Raw genomic sequence first — 17,686 nt, 5'->3', positions numbered from 1 at the left:
GCAACTGGTTTATCCATTTAACAGCTTGGTTGTCATTTTAACCATTTTTAAGTGTACAATTCACTGGCATTAATTATAAAGACCACGTTATATAAGTATTACCAACATCTGTTTCTAAAACTTTCTCATTACTCCAAACAGAAACTCCATACCCCTTAAGCATAACTCTGCACTCGTATTCCTCTCAGCCCAACATAACTTCTAATGATCTTTTATCTCTATGACACTGATATGTGAGTTGCTCTGTGGGAATGAAAAAAAGGCTAGCTGCCCAGGTGGTGATGTTGTTAAGTGCTGTCGAGCCACTTCCAACTGATAGTGACCCCATATGGGATTTCTGAGGAGTGGCTGGTGAGTTTGAACTGATGATTTTGCAGTTCAAACCAACCCTGTGGTCCAGTGCTTATGCTACAGCACCACTTCAGTACTCTGGATGCCTACGTGGCTGTTGTTGTTGTTCTGAAGTGTCACTGAGTCAGTTCCGATACAAAGCAACCCTGTATATGGCTTCTGAGGAGCAGCTGGTGAGCTTGAACCACTGACCTTGCAGTTCAAATGGCTTTGCAGTCTGGCACATTAACCCATAGCACCACACCAGGACTCCGGCTGCCTAGGTAGACATCTGAAAATAGTTCTTCCCTGGGCCACACCCTTGCTATTTGGGTCGATAGCTTCACCTTCTCTAGTTTCTATGTTGGCAGTGTGGGCAAGCCCAGCCATGCTGGCCCCGTGCTAAGTATAGTATAATACATACAAAGGTAGGACCATGCAAAGTCTTTATGAAATCTGAATGAAAATAACAACGAAGGCTGAAGAAAGGAATTGAAAAGTCTAGACCACATCACTGAAACAGGGAGAAAGCAGTTGATGTTGTTACCTTTATTCTTGTATTATTCTTTGAAGGGGTCCTTGGGTGGCATAAACAGTTAAGTGTCCAACTACTGTCCAGAAGGTTGACAGATGAAACCCATCCAGAGGCACCTTATAAGTCAGGCCCGAGATCTGCTTCCAAAAGGTCACAGCCTTGAGAACACTACGGATCACAGTTCTAGACTGCACGTATGGGATCGCCATGAATTAGAAATATCCTGACAGCAACTAACAACATCGACAATATTCTTCTGTCAAATGTTTGTGGAAATTATTGCTTCTTTCTTTGCCTCTCTGTGCCTACAATGCAATTATGCTAAACTTTCTGATCAACAGAAGACCAAGGAAAAAGTTGCCCAATCATTCATTACTGTGGAGCTACTTCTGGTTTCAGAAGCTAGAGATTCAAGATCTACTGTCTGAGCCAACTTTGGTAGAAAGAGGAAGGAGAGTCTGGGGTGCGATGGAGGGAGTGGAGAGCAACTGAACATGGTTCCACATGGTTTAACACTTACTGCTGACAACCAAATATATTAAGGGTCAGAGCCTCCCTCAGTGAACACCCACAACTGGTGTAAACCATTAAAAAAACTATAAAGGAGAAGTTCATGAAGCCTTTGTGACCAGAACTAAACATCTGAATGAAAGTTAGTGTTTGCTGAATTAAGTCAGTGTTTTTACATGCCTGCCAGGATTCCATGTTTGCCTCACTGCCTCCCACAAAGTCAAAGTCAACTCAAACCTTTCATAAGCACGTGGTAATAAAGGGAGTGCTTTCTCTTGGTCACCAAACCAGGGTGTGAATGAAATAGAAATCTGGACACAGTTATCTTTTTATACAAAGTAGGTCTAAGAAATATTTCCTTATGACAAGGAGCTAATAAAGAGAATTGGGTGAAAGAGTCTTGGAGCTAACCTTAACTATCATTTCCTAGTTTTGTCTCAACAAAACTTTCTGGGAAATGAGTTCCTGGTACGAAAATGGTTATTGCAAATATAGAGTTAAAGGTGATTAAATATCAGCCAGTCATGTTCTATAATCCCACCTGAAAGATATGTGACTATGACAATAAATCTTTGAGGTCACCAAAACATATCTAAGCATTTTCATCCAACAGAAGCCTTTCCCTGCTTCTTTAATTCTCCCTTTGTGGCCTCAATAAAAAACTAATCAATCAATGATTTTATTGTAACGTTGTTGCAGACCATCCAGACCCGGTCAGATGTTCGAGGTCCTGTGGGCCCAAGTGTTGCAGACTGTACAGGCCACAGGCTCTGAGGAACAGACTCTAGCCACCTAGCAGACATAGCAAACTGTTTTTCATCTTAGTATTCAGTTATGTTTATTATTAATTGCATACATGAAGCCCTGATACCCACAGATAAATGTAATATTTTCCTAAAAGCCGAGACTGTAAAAGGTTTCAAAGGTAAAGCTTTTCTCCAAAGGATTAACTAAAAATAGTTTGGCTACTTCCCGGATCTTTGTTCAAAGGACAAAAGGTCTCCCTCCCTAAATCTCAGGTGCAGGCTATTCAGCCAGGTTCCTGAGGAACCTGGGCCAGGAAGCCAACACAGCGGGACTCCTCCCAAGCCTTTTGACCTTCCTTCTCACCTTCCCCCAACTGAGCTCAGGTGCTATAGATATGTTAGTTGAGCCTGAGAAACCAAGTTGCGGGCCTGGGATTCGACCCTGCGAATTACGATGTAAAGTTGCCTGAATGTCTGGAAAATTACATATGTTAGCTGTACCTTGTCTTAGTCCTTCCCAGCTTGGTGTAAGTCTCCTCCCCTAAATGGAGGTGCAGAACGAATCCAGGTGCATTACGACTGGCAAGGAGTGCGTTACAGCATGCTGGGGGCTCAGTCCAGCATTGCAACCATACTGCCTGTTTAGCCAAGATGTTTACTATGCAGGATATTATGGCCTTCATGGCTGAGATGTTTGCAATGCGGGATCTGCCAGATGCCAGTACCACATCCACTCTGGTTTCATAGTGTCTCTTTGTGTCCTTGTGTGTCTTTCTATATCTTTATCGCCGCCAGATATCCCCACCTTATCCCCACCTCGTGAACCAAACACCTATGTCGAGGCAGGTCCCTGACAGTAACGTCTTGGGTTTATTGCCTTATATCCATGCCTGCTATGGACTCACTCTGAAATTGCCATGTTTTCAACTTAGGAGAGCTGGTGGATTCCCACTGGAATGTCTCTCTAAGGTCATGTAAATCTTCTGAACTTTCATGCATGGTCTGAGTGTTTTTTTCCCCGTGTGACAAAACCCAATCATTTAGTCTCTGGAACTGACTTTTAAGGCAAAATGCAGTGTAGGCAGACATGCTGAGCAGATCCTCTGCAATAAAGACATGGGAGACCAAGTGCAACAGATACAGATGGTGATCCTGGAACCCTGACTTTAGAGGATAGGACAGAAAGGTGGATTGAGTACTGACTGAAAGAGGTAGCAGAAGCTATCACATAATTCACAATAAAACATTAAAAAAAAAAAAAAAAAAAGAGGTAACAGAATAGGAGCAGGGAAAGAAGAAACACAGGTGGGCAGTCACCTGGCCTGGAGCGGCATGGAAATCGTGAGCTTTTGCAGGTAGCTGTTGATACAGCGGCCTAGAGGTTGCCAGCAAGGGGGCTGTGATTTTCCCTTGTTCCCTGTGCCAGCCCAGCGGCCTGTGGTACCTCCTCCTGAGCAGCCTCTGCTCTGCCTGGGGTTGGGCAGCAGACATACCAGACCCAGTCATCTGGAGGTGTGTGAACCCACCCTGAACTACGTGATACAAACAGCAAACAGAGAACTGCATCCACACTTCCCATCTCTTATCACACCCTTAGGCAGGTGGTGAGTACCTAAGAACATACCAATATAACAATCACCCATGAAATATAAATATATAAATACAATGACACCAGAATGTCTCGGAGACAAAAATTTCAGCTTACACAAAAGACTTGACAGAGTGCCTCAAACAAGTGATTAAAACAGAGTTAGAAAATATCATACTGGAAATGTACTGGAACTAATGGATAAGGAATTTAAAATAAGGATATTTAGGTACTTTCAGTGGGTTGAGAGAATGACTGAGAAAACTGCAGATGAAATCAAGGAAAACAAATAAAACTTGAGAAGAATTCAGGAAAACACTTCAAGAACAAACTGACAAAATAAATGGAAAAATTGGAGACAATACAAAAACAGCAATTAGAAAGCCAGAAGATAAATGCTAAAACTTCAGAAATCGATAATGCATTAAAAGAGCAATGAAGTAGAATTGAATCAATAGAAGGCCAAATTAGTGAGTTGGACTAAAAATCTCTCTCAATATTGATGTGCTAGAGGAACAACCAGAAAAACCCAAGGACAGCCTGAAATTTATGTGGGACAATATCAACAATTATTAAATGTGACTGGAATTCTAGAACAGGGAGAGTTAAAAAACACAAAAAAGCAACATAGAGAAAATTGTCCAAGAGTTGTTGGACAAAAACTTCCCTAACATCAAGAAAGATGAGAAGATATGCATTCAGGAAGCTGAGTGAACTCCAAACAGATAGACCCTAAAAGAAAATCACCAAGACATATTATAATCAAAGTTTTCAAAACCAAAGACAAGTAAAGAATCCTGAGAGCAGATCAGGGAAAAAAAGGTGAAACATTAAATACAAAGGGGAACTAATAAGACTAAGTTCTGATTTCTCAGCAGAAACCATGTAGGCAAGAAGAAATTTGAATGTATAAAACATAATGCAAATGCATGGATTCTTCTACGATCTTATTCACTGTCCAACTTTCACATGCATATGAGATAAATGAAAATAACATGGCTTGGGTCAGGTGCACCTTAAACCTCAAATCAAGAATCTTATACCCAGCACAATTGTCTATCAAATACGACAGTGAAATGAGGCCATTTCCAGGTAAACAGAAATTAAAATAATTTGTAATGACCAGGCCAAGCTTACAAAAAATACTAAAGAGAATTCATTGGACCGAGAACCAGCAACAGCAGACAACAACCTGAGACAAACACACACATGACAATATCACCCAGCACTGAAACCTGATACAGAAGTTTTCAATACTGAAAATATGGAAAAAGAGATACCAGTTTGCAATAAAAAAAAATACCCTTGTAAAGTAAAAAGAGGAAATAATGTAGTTATAAAACTTCCAGATGAAGAGGAAATCAGGTAGATTTCAAGAAAAACAAACAAACAAACTTAGCTGTGACCCTAAAACTAGACCAAGCCTTACTCCCAGCCCTAGCTCAACTCCTACCCCTAACACTAACCCTGTTGTTGTTGTTAACTGCTGTCTAGTTGGTTCTGACTCATAGCGAACCTATAAAGGGTTTCTGAGGAACAGCTGGTGAGTTTGAACCACAAATTCAACCTCGCAGTCCAGTGCCACACCAGGATTCCAACACTAATCCTAGTCCTAACCATAACCTTAACACTAAACAAAGTCCTAGACCTAGACTGAGCCCTGGTGTGGTGCTGTGTATAAGCACTGGAGTTCAAACCCACCAGCCACTCTCGGAAACCCTATACAGGGTCGCTATGAGTTGGAACCATACTCCAAACACACAGCAGATGAAGAAACATTGATTAAAGACAACTGTCTCTATCTTGGTAAGAACAGGGAGAGTCTGCAGCACTTGGCCCATGAACTATTATGTTTCCTTCACCACCCCCAACTCAGCTTGACAGAAACTCTAGGTGGGTGTGACCAAGATAGGGTTCCCTCTTCCCCTGGCTTCTGTATCTCCCCAAGAGGGCGGGCACCAGCATATCTCATTCCCTCTGCTCTCCCTGCTCTGTGTTTAGAAGTTCAATTCTTGGAAAGTGTGATCAAGAAGACGTCCACCTTCCACCCAGACCCTACTCTTGGGCAGAGGCTCTATACCAAAATACTCAGGGCTGCCTAGCAGCCTGAAAGGTGTCACTCTAAGAAAAATGGACCACCATCCCCAGCTCCAGAGCAGAGGCCCAGGCCATAAAACAGAGAGTTCTGTAGCTCTCCCTGGGGGAAATGACTTTCTTTGGAACAGAGAATGAGAAGTTCAAATCTAAGAGCACAGGGGCAAACACGGGAGATGTAGGTGGTAAGCCAGCAAGAGGAAGCTGGAAGCTCCTTGGAAGCAACAAGCTAACCTTTAGACTATTAAGTTTACCAGGGAGAAGTAGGGAAAGAGACAACTAAGGAGAGTTCTTCTGGGCCAGAACAACTCTCAAAGATTAGCCTCAAATACTACCATTGCAAAGCCCACTGCCGATTGCCATCAAGTCGATTCTAACTCAAAGCGACCCTACAGGATGGAACAGAACAGCTTCTTACTTAGGGTTTCTGAGACTGTAAGTCTTTATGGGAGCAGATAGCCTCATCTTTCTCCTGGGGAGCAGAGTGGCTTATAGGTTGAACCACTGACTTAATGGCTATACAGCCCAGTGCTTAACCCACTGTGCAACCTGGACTAGTGTGGAATGATTCACCTCAAAACACTGTTGAAAAAAAGCTAGAGTGAATATAGAGAAATACTGTTAACTGATGGTACATGGAAGGGATTATAATCATTGTAATGAAACACGGTGTATGATCTGATGATTTGCCCTGTAAACTTTCACTCAATCCACAATAAAAACCTTAAAACAACAACAACAACACTGTTGAACACAACAGAGAATCACTATCAGGAAAGAGACAGAGAGCCTTGTTTAAAACCACCGTCAGCCCAGGGTGCACCGCACATCTAAGGCTACACTCTCCCAGGAGTGCCAGTGGCTTCTGGGAAACACACTGCACTAAAATCACCTAGTCAAGTCACTCAACAAACAGACAAGCAAACCACAGCAATATCACATTCACACACACACACATGCACACACAGAAACTCCTTGGTGTCTCAGGGTGTCTGTCACCTTACCCCCTGCAGTGGAAATTCATTCCATCCAGCCTCCGTTGATGGGCATGTCCCTCTCTATACCACATGATCTCCTGTCCCCTTGGAACCCATCTATGTTACAGCAGACTGGACAAGCAGAAGACACCTGACCAGAGAGTGCCTCAGCCACAAGCTGTTTAATAGCCTAGACTCATTAGTTCAGAATTATTAACAAAGAGGCAGAAGAGTCATAAGGCAGACTTACGACCAAGGTGGCAACCCAAAGTTGGTAGTACAATGTGAACCGTAGTTGGTAGTACACAGATATGTTGTGTAAGTTAAGTTCAGGCAGAGAGGGCAGCACCAGGGTCTAACATGTTCCCAGTGTGGATGCTGGGATAGTCAGCTGTATTCCACTCCTGTCCTTTGATTTGCATGGGCACTGTCCACCTGGAAGTGCTGTGGAAGAAAGGCCTGGCAATCTGCTTCCATAAAGATCACAGCCAAGAAAACCCTATGGAGCAGTTCTACTCTGCACACATGGGGTTGTCATGAGTCAGGGACCAATTTGACAGCAATGGATTTGATTTAGTTTTTCTCCAACTTCATCTTGAACTTCAATCTTTTTATGAGCTAGCTGGACTAGCTTTCAGCTTCTTGCAATCAAATGAAATTTACAATGTATAACTTAGAACTATTTGCAAACTTTCTTCCTAAGGAATGACAGCTTACCAACAGCCGTTCTCAAACATGAGTTCTCAAGCTTGACAAGCACTGAGTTCTCCTTTTGCTTCTTTGCTGAGGCTAATTCACCTCAGAACCTTTAATCTTACAAACAAGGGCACACACTCTTTTTACCATCTATTTTTGAAAAATTTTAAATCCTCACATGTGAAGTCTGGTCAGTCTAAAACACATCACAATTATATATTGAGTGCTCACTGCCATGCAAAAGCCTGGGACACAGGGTTCTGATTGCCACTGGTGAATTGATTCCGACTCACAGCAACCCTGTGGGACAGAGCAGACCTGCTCCATTGGGTTTCCAGGGCTGTAAACCTTTTCTCTCATTTTTCTTGGGCAGAGCCACTATTGAGCTTAAACTGCTGCCCTTGTGATTATCAGCCCAATGCTTAACCCACTGCATCTCCAGGTCTTCCTCTGAACAAATCTCAATATTACTTATCACTGTCAGCAGCTGCCACCTCAGGGAGACAATAACTGGTCTGGGGAAGGAAGACCTGGGGAAATACCTGGTAGAAATCTGTTTTCTCTGAGATGACTTTCAATATCCCAGGAGCGATCGGAGGAACTGTGACCATCTGCAGCTTGCCAAAAAATGGGTTGTGTCCAGAGCTGTTATAGCGCTTCATCTTGTCCTGAATGACGAGCGCTAGGGACTGCGAATGGTTGATCACCTCCAGCAGTGTGGAGATGGCCACATTTTGTAGGTAACAGTCGGTCACGCAGCAGCCAATGGTCATAAGGGATCTCAGCCAAGATGGAAAACTGGAGTCACATTCTCCTGGAAGGAAACCAGCCAGAGGAATAACACATGAGACAAACTGGACCACGTGTGAGCAATCCCCTGTGCTCCGTCTTTCAGCATCAGTGGTCACCCCTGAGCCCAAGGTCGCTACCAGTAGTGAGCTCACTCCTGGTGGTGGTACTGCTAAGACAGAGGATAAAAAGCCACCATATTCTGAATTCCAAACCTCAGTCTAAGAGCCTTTAAATTATTTTAAATATTTTTGTTTACTATGTTTGCTTTAAGGAGCTCTGGTAGCATAGTGGTTACGAATCGGGCTGCAAGCTGCAAGGTCAGCAGTTTGAAACTACCAGCTGTTCCATGGGAGAAAGATGAGGCTGTCTGCTCCTGTAAAGATTTACAGCCTTGGAAACACTGTACAGGGTCACTATGAATTAGAACTGACTCCACGGCACATAACCACCAACCACCATGTTTGCTTTAATCATTTAATATTAACATACGTTAAAATTCACATCTTTGGGGGATAAGAGTTCAATTTTTTTTTTTTTTTTTTCCTAACTATAGGGGACATGCCATTAGCCTTGCTGTTTTGTTAGTTGTCACTGAGTTGGCCCCTGTCCTATGGTGATCCTGTGTACAATGGTATGAAGAACTGCCCAGTCCCGGGCCATCCTGCAGAGCAGTGAGTTATTTCATACGGCTCTTCTACCCGCAGTCTTTGTATTTTCCACTTTTCTCTGATGGGTCTGGGTAAGAGAAGGTGGAGGAAAGAGGCTGACAGGATGATATCATTCAGTTGTGTTTGCTAACAGTGCATTGGGATTGTAAAAACTTGGTATTCTAATGTGGGCTTAATATGAACCATCTCAGAAGCAGGAGAGGAGAAACATACTACCATCAAAAAAGAGCCAGAAGTAGAACACGTACTTTGGACCCCAAGATCCCTGTGCATTGAACCTCCTCAATCTAGAGACAGACTCTGTGATACTGGTGGGGTGGCAGAAGAACAGCAGCAGCAGAACCAAGAACCAGAGCACAGAGCAGCAGACCTGTCAGCCCATGGAGCAAATAAAAGTAGAGGGCAGGAGGCTTGCTTAGAGTCGAGTGCCTCCAGGCACTTAGATGGGGGAGCTGGGTTTGCTGGTCCACAGAGCTAGAGCTGACACTTGAATTGTGTGCCCTGTGAGCATTTATGAGAGAGGGGGGCTGGGGGGTGGGCCTGACTGAAAGAACTGTAGCCTGAGCATGTCTAATCCTACACTGTAACCAGTTAACTTCCTTAATAAGTCCCATAACTGGAAGTATGGGATCTGAGTTCTGCAAGGCTCAGCTGAGTAGAGAGTGCTATGTTGCTGTCTGCGGTTCAAACTAACCTTACAGTCCAGCGCATTAACCCACAGCGCCACACCAGGTTAGCTTTGTTGTTGTTGTTATGTGCCATAGAGTTGGTTCCGACCAATAGCGACCCTGTACAGGGTTTCCAAGGAGCAGCTGGTGAGCTTGAATCACCAACCTTGCAGTTCAAACAGCTTTGCAATCTGGTGCATTAACCCACAGCGCCACAGCAGGACTCCTTGGTTAGCTTTAAAAGAGGCTAAAAATGCTCTGAATGTATCAGCTCCACATGTTCTTGCAAACACTGTCGTTTACAGCTGATGAGAACTAAGAGCCAAATTCCACATGAAATTTACAGAAATGACTACAAGAGTGGAACTGTGCCCAAAGTTACCACCAATCAAATCAGTCATTCCTGTTTTCCTCTTTCCCTTTCTCCCTTTTTTTCTCTGAAGTGGTCACTGGTTTATACAAACCTTTAGCCACAGTTTTCATGCAATACTATTTATTAACTATTGTTATGCACCTTTCACATTCCGGGTATTATGATGGGCTGTGCCAGTCACCAAAGATGTAAAACTACCATCCCAGCCCTTAACAACTGGCAATCCAATAAGACATGAGTGAAAACCCTACACAACTAATTATAAAATAGGGAGGGATATGAATGTGGCAAAAAGTCTCTTGTTGGGAAATGTAACTGTAGCTGGTCTGTAAATATCACGCATGTAAGGAATATTAAATAGAAAGACCTGGTGCTCTGCTTCTGAAAATCAGCCAATGGTTAAAACTTATGGGTCACATGGTCTGATGTGTTTAATATGTTGTACATGGGGTCGCCATGAGTTGGGGCTGACTCTAAGGCAGCAAACAAGTAGTGATATTATCCCCCAAATGGACTTGACGCAGGGCCACCCTCTCACCAGGAGGCTGGAAGAGCGTCTGGCAGAGCAGCTCCATCTCCTCCTCAGACAGGTAGACAGGGAAGGTGGCGCAGTCCAGCAGCAGGTGGCAGGCAGCAGCGAAGGCCTCCCTGCAGTCTTCCCGTGAGCCCCCCAGGTCAATGACCACCTGGGTAACATCCCATTCTCCTTCCTTTTTCTTGAAAGGGCTACTGGGCAAAGATGATGGGGAAGTTGAACTTTTCATCTTAAACGGAGACCCTCGGACCGTGAACAAGTCTGAAAGCATCTGCTTGAACTGGGGCACAGTGATGGACTTGGCATCCCACGAGTTCTTCCTGCCAGCATCCTCAGCAATGGCGTTCCGGGTCCTGCTCTTGTCCCTGTTGCCTGCAGGCTCTTCGGACTTGTCTTCTTCCCCAGAGGCTGTTAGTGGGACCCCAAAAATGTGCTTGTTGGCAAAGTTTGTGATGAGCTCTTGGATGTAATGCAAGGTCTGCTGCATGTTTCCACCTTTCTTCCAAACATCATCTCTTCCTGGGGAGACCCTAGGGGTCCTCAGGTGCTCACAGAGCTCCGGTGATGACGCACTCAGCCCGATCCCACTGTCTTCCGATTTCAGCGGAGGAAACGGGGTGTCTTCATCACCTGGAATCACAGCCTTTGTTTCTATAAGGATTTCCCTGTTGTCGACTTTCACTGGACTCTGTAAGAAAGGAAAGTGTTCACTGTACATCTCTGAAGGCCAAGGGGCTCTAGTATCTGTTAGGTTGTGCAAACGTGCATGCATTCTTTCCATTTTAAAAAGTTGTAACTTTACCCCAAGGTCATCCCTGTGTGAAAAAGTTTAGGAACCACACAAATAAGTGGGGATTCGAGGAGTGGAAGACCCAGAGTAGGATGCTGAACCAAGGTGCTTTTTGAGGAATCTGGTTTCCAGGGTCACTTTGTATTATTTATTTAGGCCTTCAGGATTCAAAACAGTTATTTAAATTAAAAATAAATAAATAAATAAAAAAATATATATGAATTACGACACTTGCTGAGGGTAAATTAAAGGCATAAAGAAATAAGACAAGAGGAGAGAGCTAGAAGAAGCTATTTTTAAAAATTACATATTATAAAACATATATACATACATATATAAATATATTTCAAAAGTTTATATTATATTGCTGCTGTTGTTAAGTGCTGTTGAGTCAGTGCCGACTCATAACAACCTTGCAGTTCAAAGCAATCTTGCGGTCCAGTGCTTATCCTACAATGCCATGCCAGGACTCCATATATTATATACATATAATATATAAACTTTAAAAGATATACAAGCGTGAGGACCCTGGTTATATTAAAACTCCCATCCACATCCATGGGTGGTGACAACATTGAGCATGCATGTGAAATGATTCTGTCAAATATATGAGTGGATTATGTGGCACATCATTTGCAAATTAGCCATGGCTTTGCCTATGAAATAATCCACGACAGACTTGGGTTTCGAAAAGTTTATGCAAGATGGGTACCAAAGCAACTCACAGAAGCAAAAGCATAAACAGAAGCATTTGGACATCTGCAAACAAAATTAGGAACGCTATTTTAAGGAAGTTAAAATTTTCTTTAAAAAAGTCATTACTGGTGATGAGACATGGATTCATCACTATGAGGCAGAGAATAAATGGCAGAGTATGGATTAGAAACATCCTCAATTACTGACTATGAAACAGTTCAAAAGTCAACCATACACAATAAAACAACAACAACAAAAAATGTCAACCATAAACTGGGAAACTGATGCTTAAGTTTTCTAGGATTCTTGAGGGCCAGTATTGGAACACTATTAGGTAAAAGGTTCAGCAATCAACAATGATCATTACAAATGAGCTGCTCACTGAAGAACTGAAGCCTAAACCTCAGATTAAACGCACAGGACTGCTATCCAAGGGCCTTGTGATCTTGCATGACAACGCATGTCCTCACACCTCTGCCCACACTGTTGGACCTCTGCAAAAACTGTGTTTTGAGGTGTTAGAGCATCCTCTCTATACTCCTGATCTTGCTTCATCTGACTTTCACCTGTTTGGTCTCCTGAGAGCAGCCTTTGAGGATGAAGATCCATCTCTGATGAAGAAGTGAAAACAGCAGTGCATTCATGGCTCAAAGCTCAGCCTAAAACATTTTTTTAATAAGGGAATATGAAAACTTGTTGACAGATGGACAAAGTATATTGAAAAGCAAAGAGATTATGTTGAAAAATGACATATTTGTCTTTTCTGTAAGTTGATTCTTCCTAGTCTGTCTTTGTCTAGGAGCTCATCTGAAACCTGTCCACCATGGGTGAGCCTTTTGGTATTCAAAACATCTGTGGCATAGTTTCCAGAATCACAACAACACATAAGCTACCACAGTACAACAAACTGACAGACGAGTGGTGGGATAGGTACATAGGAGGGTCAACACACTAGTAAGGGATGCTCACCATGAACAATCATTCAAAATCAAAAGGGGAACTTAAGGACAAAGTTGAAAAGGGATGGGAAGCTGGGTGGAATGGAAATAGGAACCACAGGGACGAAGTTGGGTAACTGTTGTTTGGTGGAAGGGATTGCAATCGTTGAGGTGAAACCAAGTGTATGATTTGTTGAAGATAAAACTGATGATCTTGTCTGCAAACCTTCACTGAATTCACAATAAAGAATTTTTTAACATCTCAGATCCCTGTGGTTCACTGGTTGTAACTGATGAACCAATACTGAGACATTAACAAAAGTCCATAGTTGACATTAAGGTTCACTTTCTGTGTTGTGGTGTGGTGCTGTAGGGTCAACACTGACTGCTAACTGCAAAGTGGGTGGTTCAAACCCACCAGGTGCTCCTTGAAAACCCCATACAGAGTCACTAAGTCGAAATGGACTTGACAGCAGTTAACAACAATTCCATGGGCTTAGACAAACACATGGTGTTGTGCTGTGTACCCACCATGACAGTACCCTGTAGAGAACAGTTTCAGTGCCCCCAAACTGCCCAGAGCTGCAGTTGTTATCCCTCTCCCATCTACCGAATCCCTCAAACCACTGATAATTCCACAGTCTCTTCAATTTTGTCTTTTCTTGAATGTCATATTCAATCATATCTTAAAGAACCAAAATCACATGTATACCAAGACACAGAGGGAAAGGTCTTGGCAGGCTAATCATATCTAATCCTTATCTGCTATTGCAATCTCTGGGAGGGAAGTAGCTTGGCGGGAGCTGGTGAAGAGAAGGGGGTAACTTTTTACACTAAGATCTTTTATAGCATTTAAGGGCTTTGGAAATGTACTTCAGGTATTACTGTACATTCCTATTCTCTCTACTCTAATGACTTTCTAACATGGAAAACCACGTCAGCCTCCCAGTGCACACACCGAGCTCTCGCTTGCTGGCTCTGTGTCCAGGTAGGAAGGTGGCATCTGGACCTTGTTGAGTACTTTGAAGCATGTCTTTAAGGCCTGTGTGAGCTCGGATAAACTCAGAGACTCCAAGTTCTCAGCCAGGGGCTGCAGCATGCAGTTGAGTACCTGCGGGAGATACTGGGTTTGCACCTCTGAGTAAAGCTCCTGTGGGAAAAACAAACCAAAACACGCTTTCAGTTTAGAATCAGAGGGAAAAAGTGCAATTCAAAACAGCATCTTAGGGAAATTTAACTTCGGCTGCATGTTTTATGCCAGTTCTCAAATAGGAATATATATTCATGTCTCCTTTGAATCCCAAAATATTAATGGGCATTCCTCCCCCTCATCCAATACCCTCTTCTAATATAAAAGAATAGAATTACCACATATGTCTAGCTTAAGGAAATTTGTTTCCTTAAAGTAAATGAAACAACCATAATTTTCACCAGAAAATATATTTACCCTCAGCCCTAGGTAACTGATATCTAGTTTATCATCTAGTTTAAGTAACTTCAGCTCCACCAACTTATAACTAGCTGCAAAGTTGTAATCCCTTTTAAATAAGACATAAAAGTAAATTGCACCCAGTTATGTCTCTCATACTGAGACAAACACTAAAATAGTGCTGCACAGGTGGTGCAAATGGATTCTTCTCAACTGGTCACCTAAAGGTGGCGGTTTGAGCCTGGTGATCCATGTCAGTTAGGATTACCGTTCTACTCTGTAAACATGGAGTCAACACGAGCTGGAATCAACTCAACGGCAGCTAATATCAACTTCTCAGTAAACTTAAGTTTATACTTTTTAAGTGCCATCGAGTAACTTCTGACTTATAGTGACTCTGTATAGGGTTTCCAAGGAGCAGCTGATAGGATTGAACCATCAACCTTACAGTTAGCAGTCCAATGCTTATCCTAGAGCGCCACACCAGAACTCCTTTACAACATTAAAAAGACACAATCACAGAAGAAAGCCAGGGTTTCTAAGACCAGATCTCCATCCTCAGGAACTTAATATTGAATAAGACTGACAAGTTACTATGTGCTAGACCATGTACCAAGTGCCCTCCATATGTGAACTCATTTAGTCATCATAACAACCCTATGAAACAGGTAATATTAAATTTAATAATGTACTTTATTTAACCCAATATATCCAAAATATTGTCATTTTAACATAATGTTATGAATTAAATTGTGTCCTCCAAAAATAAAAAAAGACACAATCACAGCATGCACCAGATTGGTTTTTCACGGCAAAGCTGCCTTACCAAGGGAATAACATCCAGCAGGAAGACAAGCAGGGTGCAGAGCTCTGAGACCGTGGGGGGAGAGCTGAAGCTTTTCCAGACCGAGTTACCTTGCTTCGCTGGCCTACATCAGACAGGAGGAGAAAAACAAACGAATTCTTGCTCCTACAACAATGTCAACCATTTGTCATAATTTCTAGCAAAGGTATTTATTGCAACTTTGTTATTGTAACATATTATAACATGCTTAAATATAATGCAACTCTGTGGTTCCAGTAACAAAGCTTGGGTGACTAAAATTATGTAATAGAGTTGTTGTTGTTGTTGTTGTTGAGTGCCGTGGAGTCGGTTCCGACTCATAGCGACCCTGTACAGAGTTTCCGAGGCTGTAAATCTTTACGGGAGCAGAAAGCCTCATCTTTCTCCTGCGGAGCGGCTGGTAGTTTTGAACTGCTGACCTTGAGGTTTGCAGCCCGATTCGTATCCACTACGCTACCAGAGTTCCTTATGTAATAGAGAGAGGTTACATAATTGAATCTGCTTGTCTACAGAAAGGGTCCTCTCTGACTTGAACGTCATGAATTCAGCTGAGAGTTGTGCATGCGGGATTCCATGCCTGGTGGACATGGCTAATGTCCCAACCCCAAATCAAAGGTATGCTCCAAGTGAACCAGTCTGGGCTGCAGAACATAGCAGGCCTCACAGCTTCACAACATGGCATAGGAGTAACACCAGGCAACTCCTCCAGGTAACGTTACCCCCATGTGTTCATCAACAATTTGACTTGGTAGAATTCTTGAGCTTCCACAGAGACTTGTAACTCCACTGATCACTCTATTGTTAGCTGTTTATCTTGGAAAATCAACACTTCTTTTAAAATAACAACTAGATAAATTGGTGTTTGGTGCCTTTTAGTAGGTTCTGACACATGCGACCCTCTATAGGGTTTTCCAAGGAGCGGCTGGTGGATTTGAACTGCCAACCCTGCAGTTCAAACCTACCCTGAGGCTCAGTGCTTATCCTACAGCGCCACACCAGGACTCCATTATATATGTTGTTGTTATGTGCTGTGGAGTTGTTTCCGACTCATAGCGACCCTGTACAGGGTTTCTGAGGCTGTAAATCTTTATGGGAGCAGAAAGCCTCATCTTTCTCCCATGGAACAGCTGGTAGTTTCAAACTGCTGACCTTAAGGTTCGCAGTCGGATTCATAACCACTACGCTACCAGAGCTCCTTCCATTAGCTATATAGATAAAGTTAATATCATAGGTAAATTAATAAGCCTATACTGGTTCTCCAGAGTACCTCTGTATTAATCTAGCGAATGTGATACAACTCAATCTGGTTTAATTTTCTTCACTGTAAATTAAAAATAAGTAAATAAATAAAAGTTAACTAGCTGCCACTGAGTCTATTCCAACTCATGGTGACCCCGTGTTTCTGTGTTTATCAGAGTAGAACTGTGTGCCACAGGGTTCTTAATGGCTGACTCTGGGAAGTAAACTGCTAACCCTTTCTTTTGAAGTGTCACTAGATGGATTTGAACCTGCGAATGAATAGCTGGTGGTTCGAATCCACCCAGAGGCGTCTCAGAAGAAAGGCCTGGCCATCTGCTTGTGAAAGGTCACAGCCCTGAAAACCCTCTGGAGCAGCTCTACTCGGCACATATCTGCATACAGGGTCAGGATCAACTTGATGGCAACTGGTGGTATTTTTCTAACTGTGAAAAAATAAATTGTTTTTAAAGCCACCACTTGTATTTCTGGAGTTCTAGTGTGGTGTGGTAGGATAAGCACTGGATTGCAAGGTTGGTGTGAACTGCAAGGTTGGCAGTTCACATCCACCAGTTGCTCCTTGGAATCCCTATACAGGGTCGCTATGAGTCAAAACTGACTTGACACCAAATAACTTGTATTTCTGTTGCAGTCGCATTAGGAAGTTAGGGCACTGTCTTTAACCCCTCTCATCCTTCCTAAATATTCCATAAAACAGAACTGAATACTTACCTAAAGCAATCCTCAAAGCACCTCATCATATAATCCCAGAGAAAGTCTGTGCTCAGGGAATTGATCAGCAAATTCACTGTCTTAACAATCTCAGAGGCATTTCTGTTTTCTTTTATTGAACTATAAAAGAAGAAACAAATAAATCCAAGAAAAAACCCGCAATATGAGAAGACTGTGTCTGAACAATTATAAAATTTTTAAATTATAAATTTTAAAATCATTTTTAACACATTCCTGGAGAGGCTGACAAACCCTGACAAAGACAAAAAGAGAACTATTTTTAAACAGGGAAGGGTTTGCATAATGCCATCCAAATAATTCTTTATATTAATGCATTCTCTTAGAAATAAGCTTTAGAATTATTATAAAAAGAATTTGGTTTAGAAAACCAGTTTTATTCCAACAGTAGGTAATTTGGTCCTCTACTAGTCCTGGTGTGGTATTATAGGCTAAGCACTGATCACCACATCAGTTTGAACTGCAAGGTCATTGGTTCAAACCAACCAGTC

The 17,686-nt window shown here is 42.5% G+C and overlaps 1 protein-coding gene across 1 annotated transcript in view; it reads right to left on the bottom strand.

The window, feature by feature from the left end:
* DOPEY2 (dopey family member 2) overlaps positions 1–17,686 on the bottom strand; it is a 170,156-nt gene that overhangs the window by 59,543 nt on the left and 92,927 nt on the right. Inside the window, exons 10-14 of the mRNA XM_006862564.1 lie at positions 17,178–17,297; positions 15,192–15,294; positions 13,895–14,086; positions 10,516–11,200; positions 8,019–8,290 (exon numbers count right to left, since the gene is read on the bottom strand). Coding sequence (XP_006862626.1) covers positions 8,019–8,290; positions 10,516–11,200; positions 13,895–14,086; positions 15,192–15,294; positions 17,178–17,297 — 1,372 coding nt within the window. The remainder of the gene's footprint in view (positions 1–8,018; positions 8,291–10,515; positions 11,201–13,894; positions 14,087–15,191; positions 15,295–17,177; positions 17,298–17,686) is intronic.

The sequence above is a fragment of the Chrysochloris asiatica genome, unplaced genomic scaffold, assembly GCF_000296735.1.
Source record: "Chrysochloris asiatica unplaced genomic scaffold, ChrAsi1.0 scaffold00049, whole genome shotgun sequence".
Taxonomy (NCBI): domain Eukaryota; kingdom Metazoa; phylum Chordata; class Mammalia; order Afrosoricida; family Chrysochloridae; genus Chrysochloris; species Chrysochloris asiatica.
This window is presented reverse-complemented; position numbering and strand designations above follow the sequence as displayed.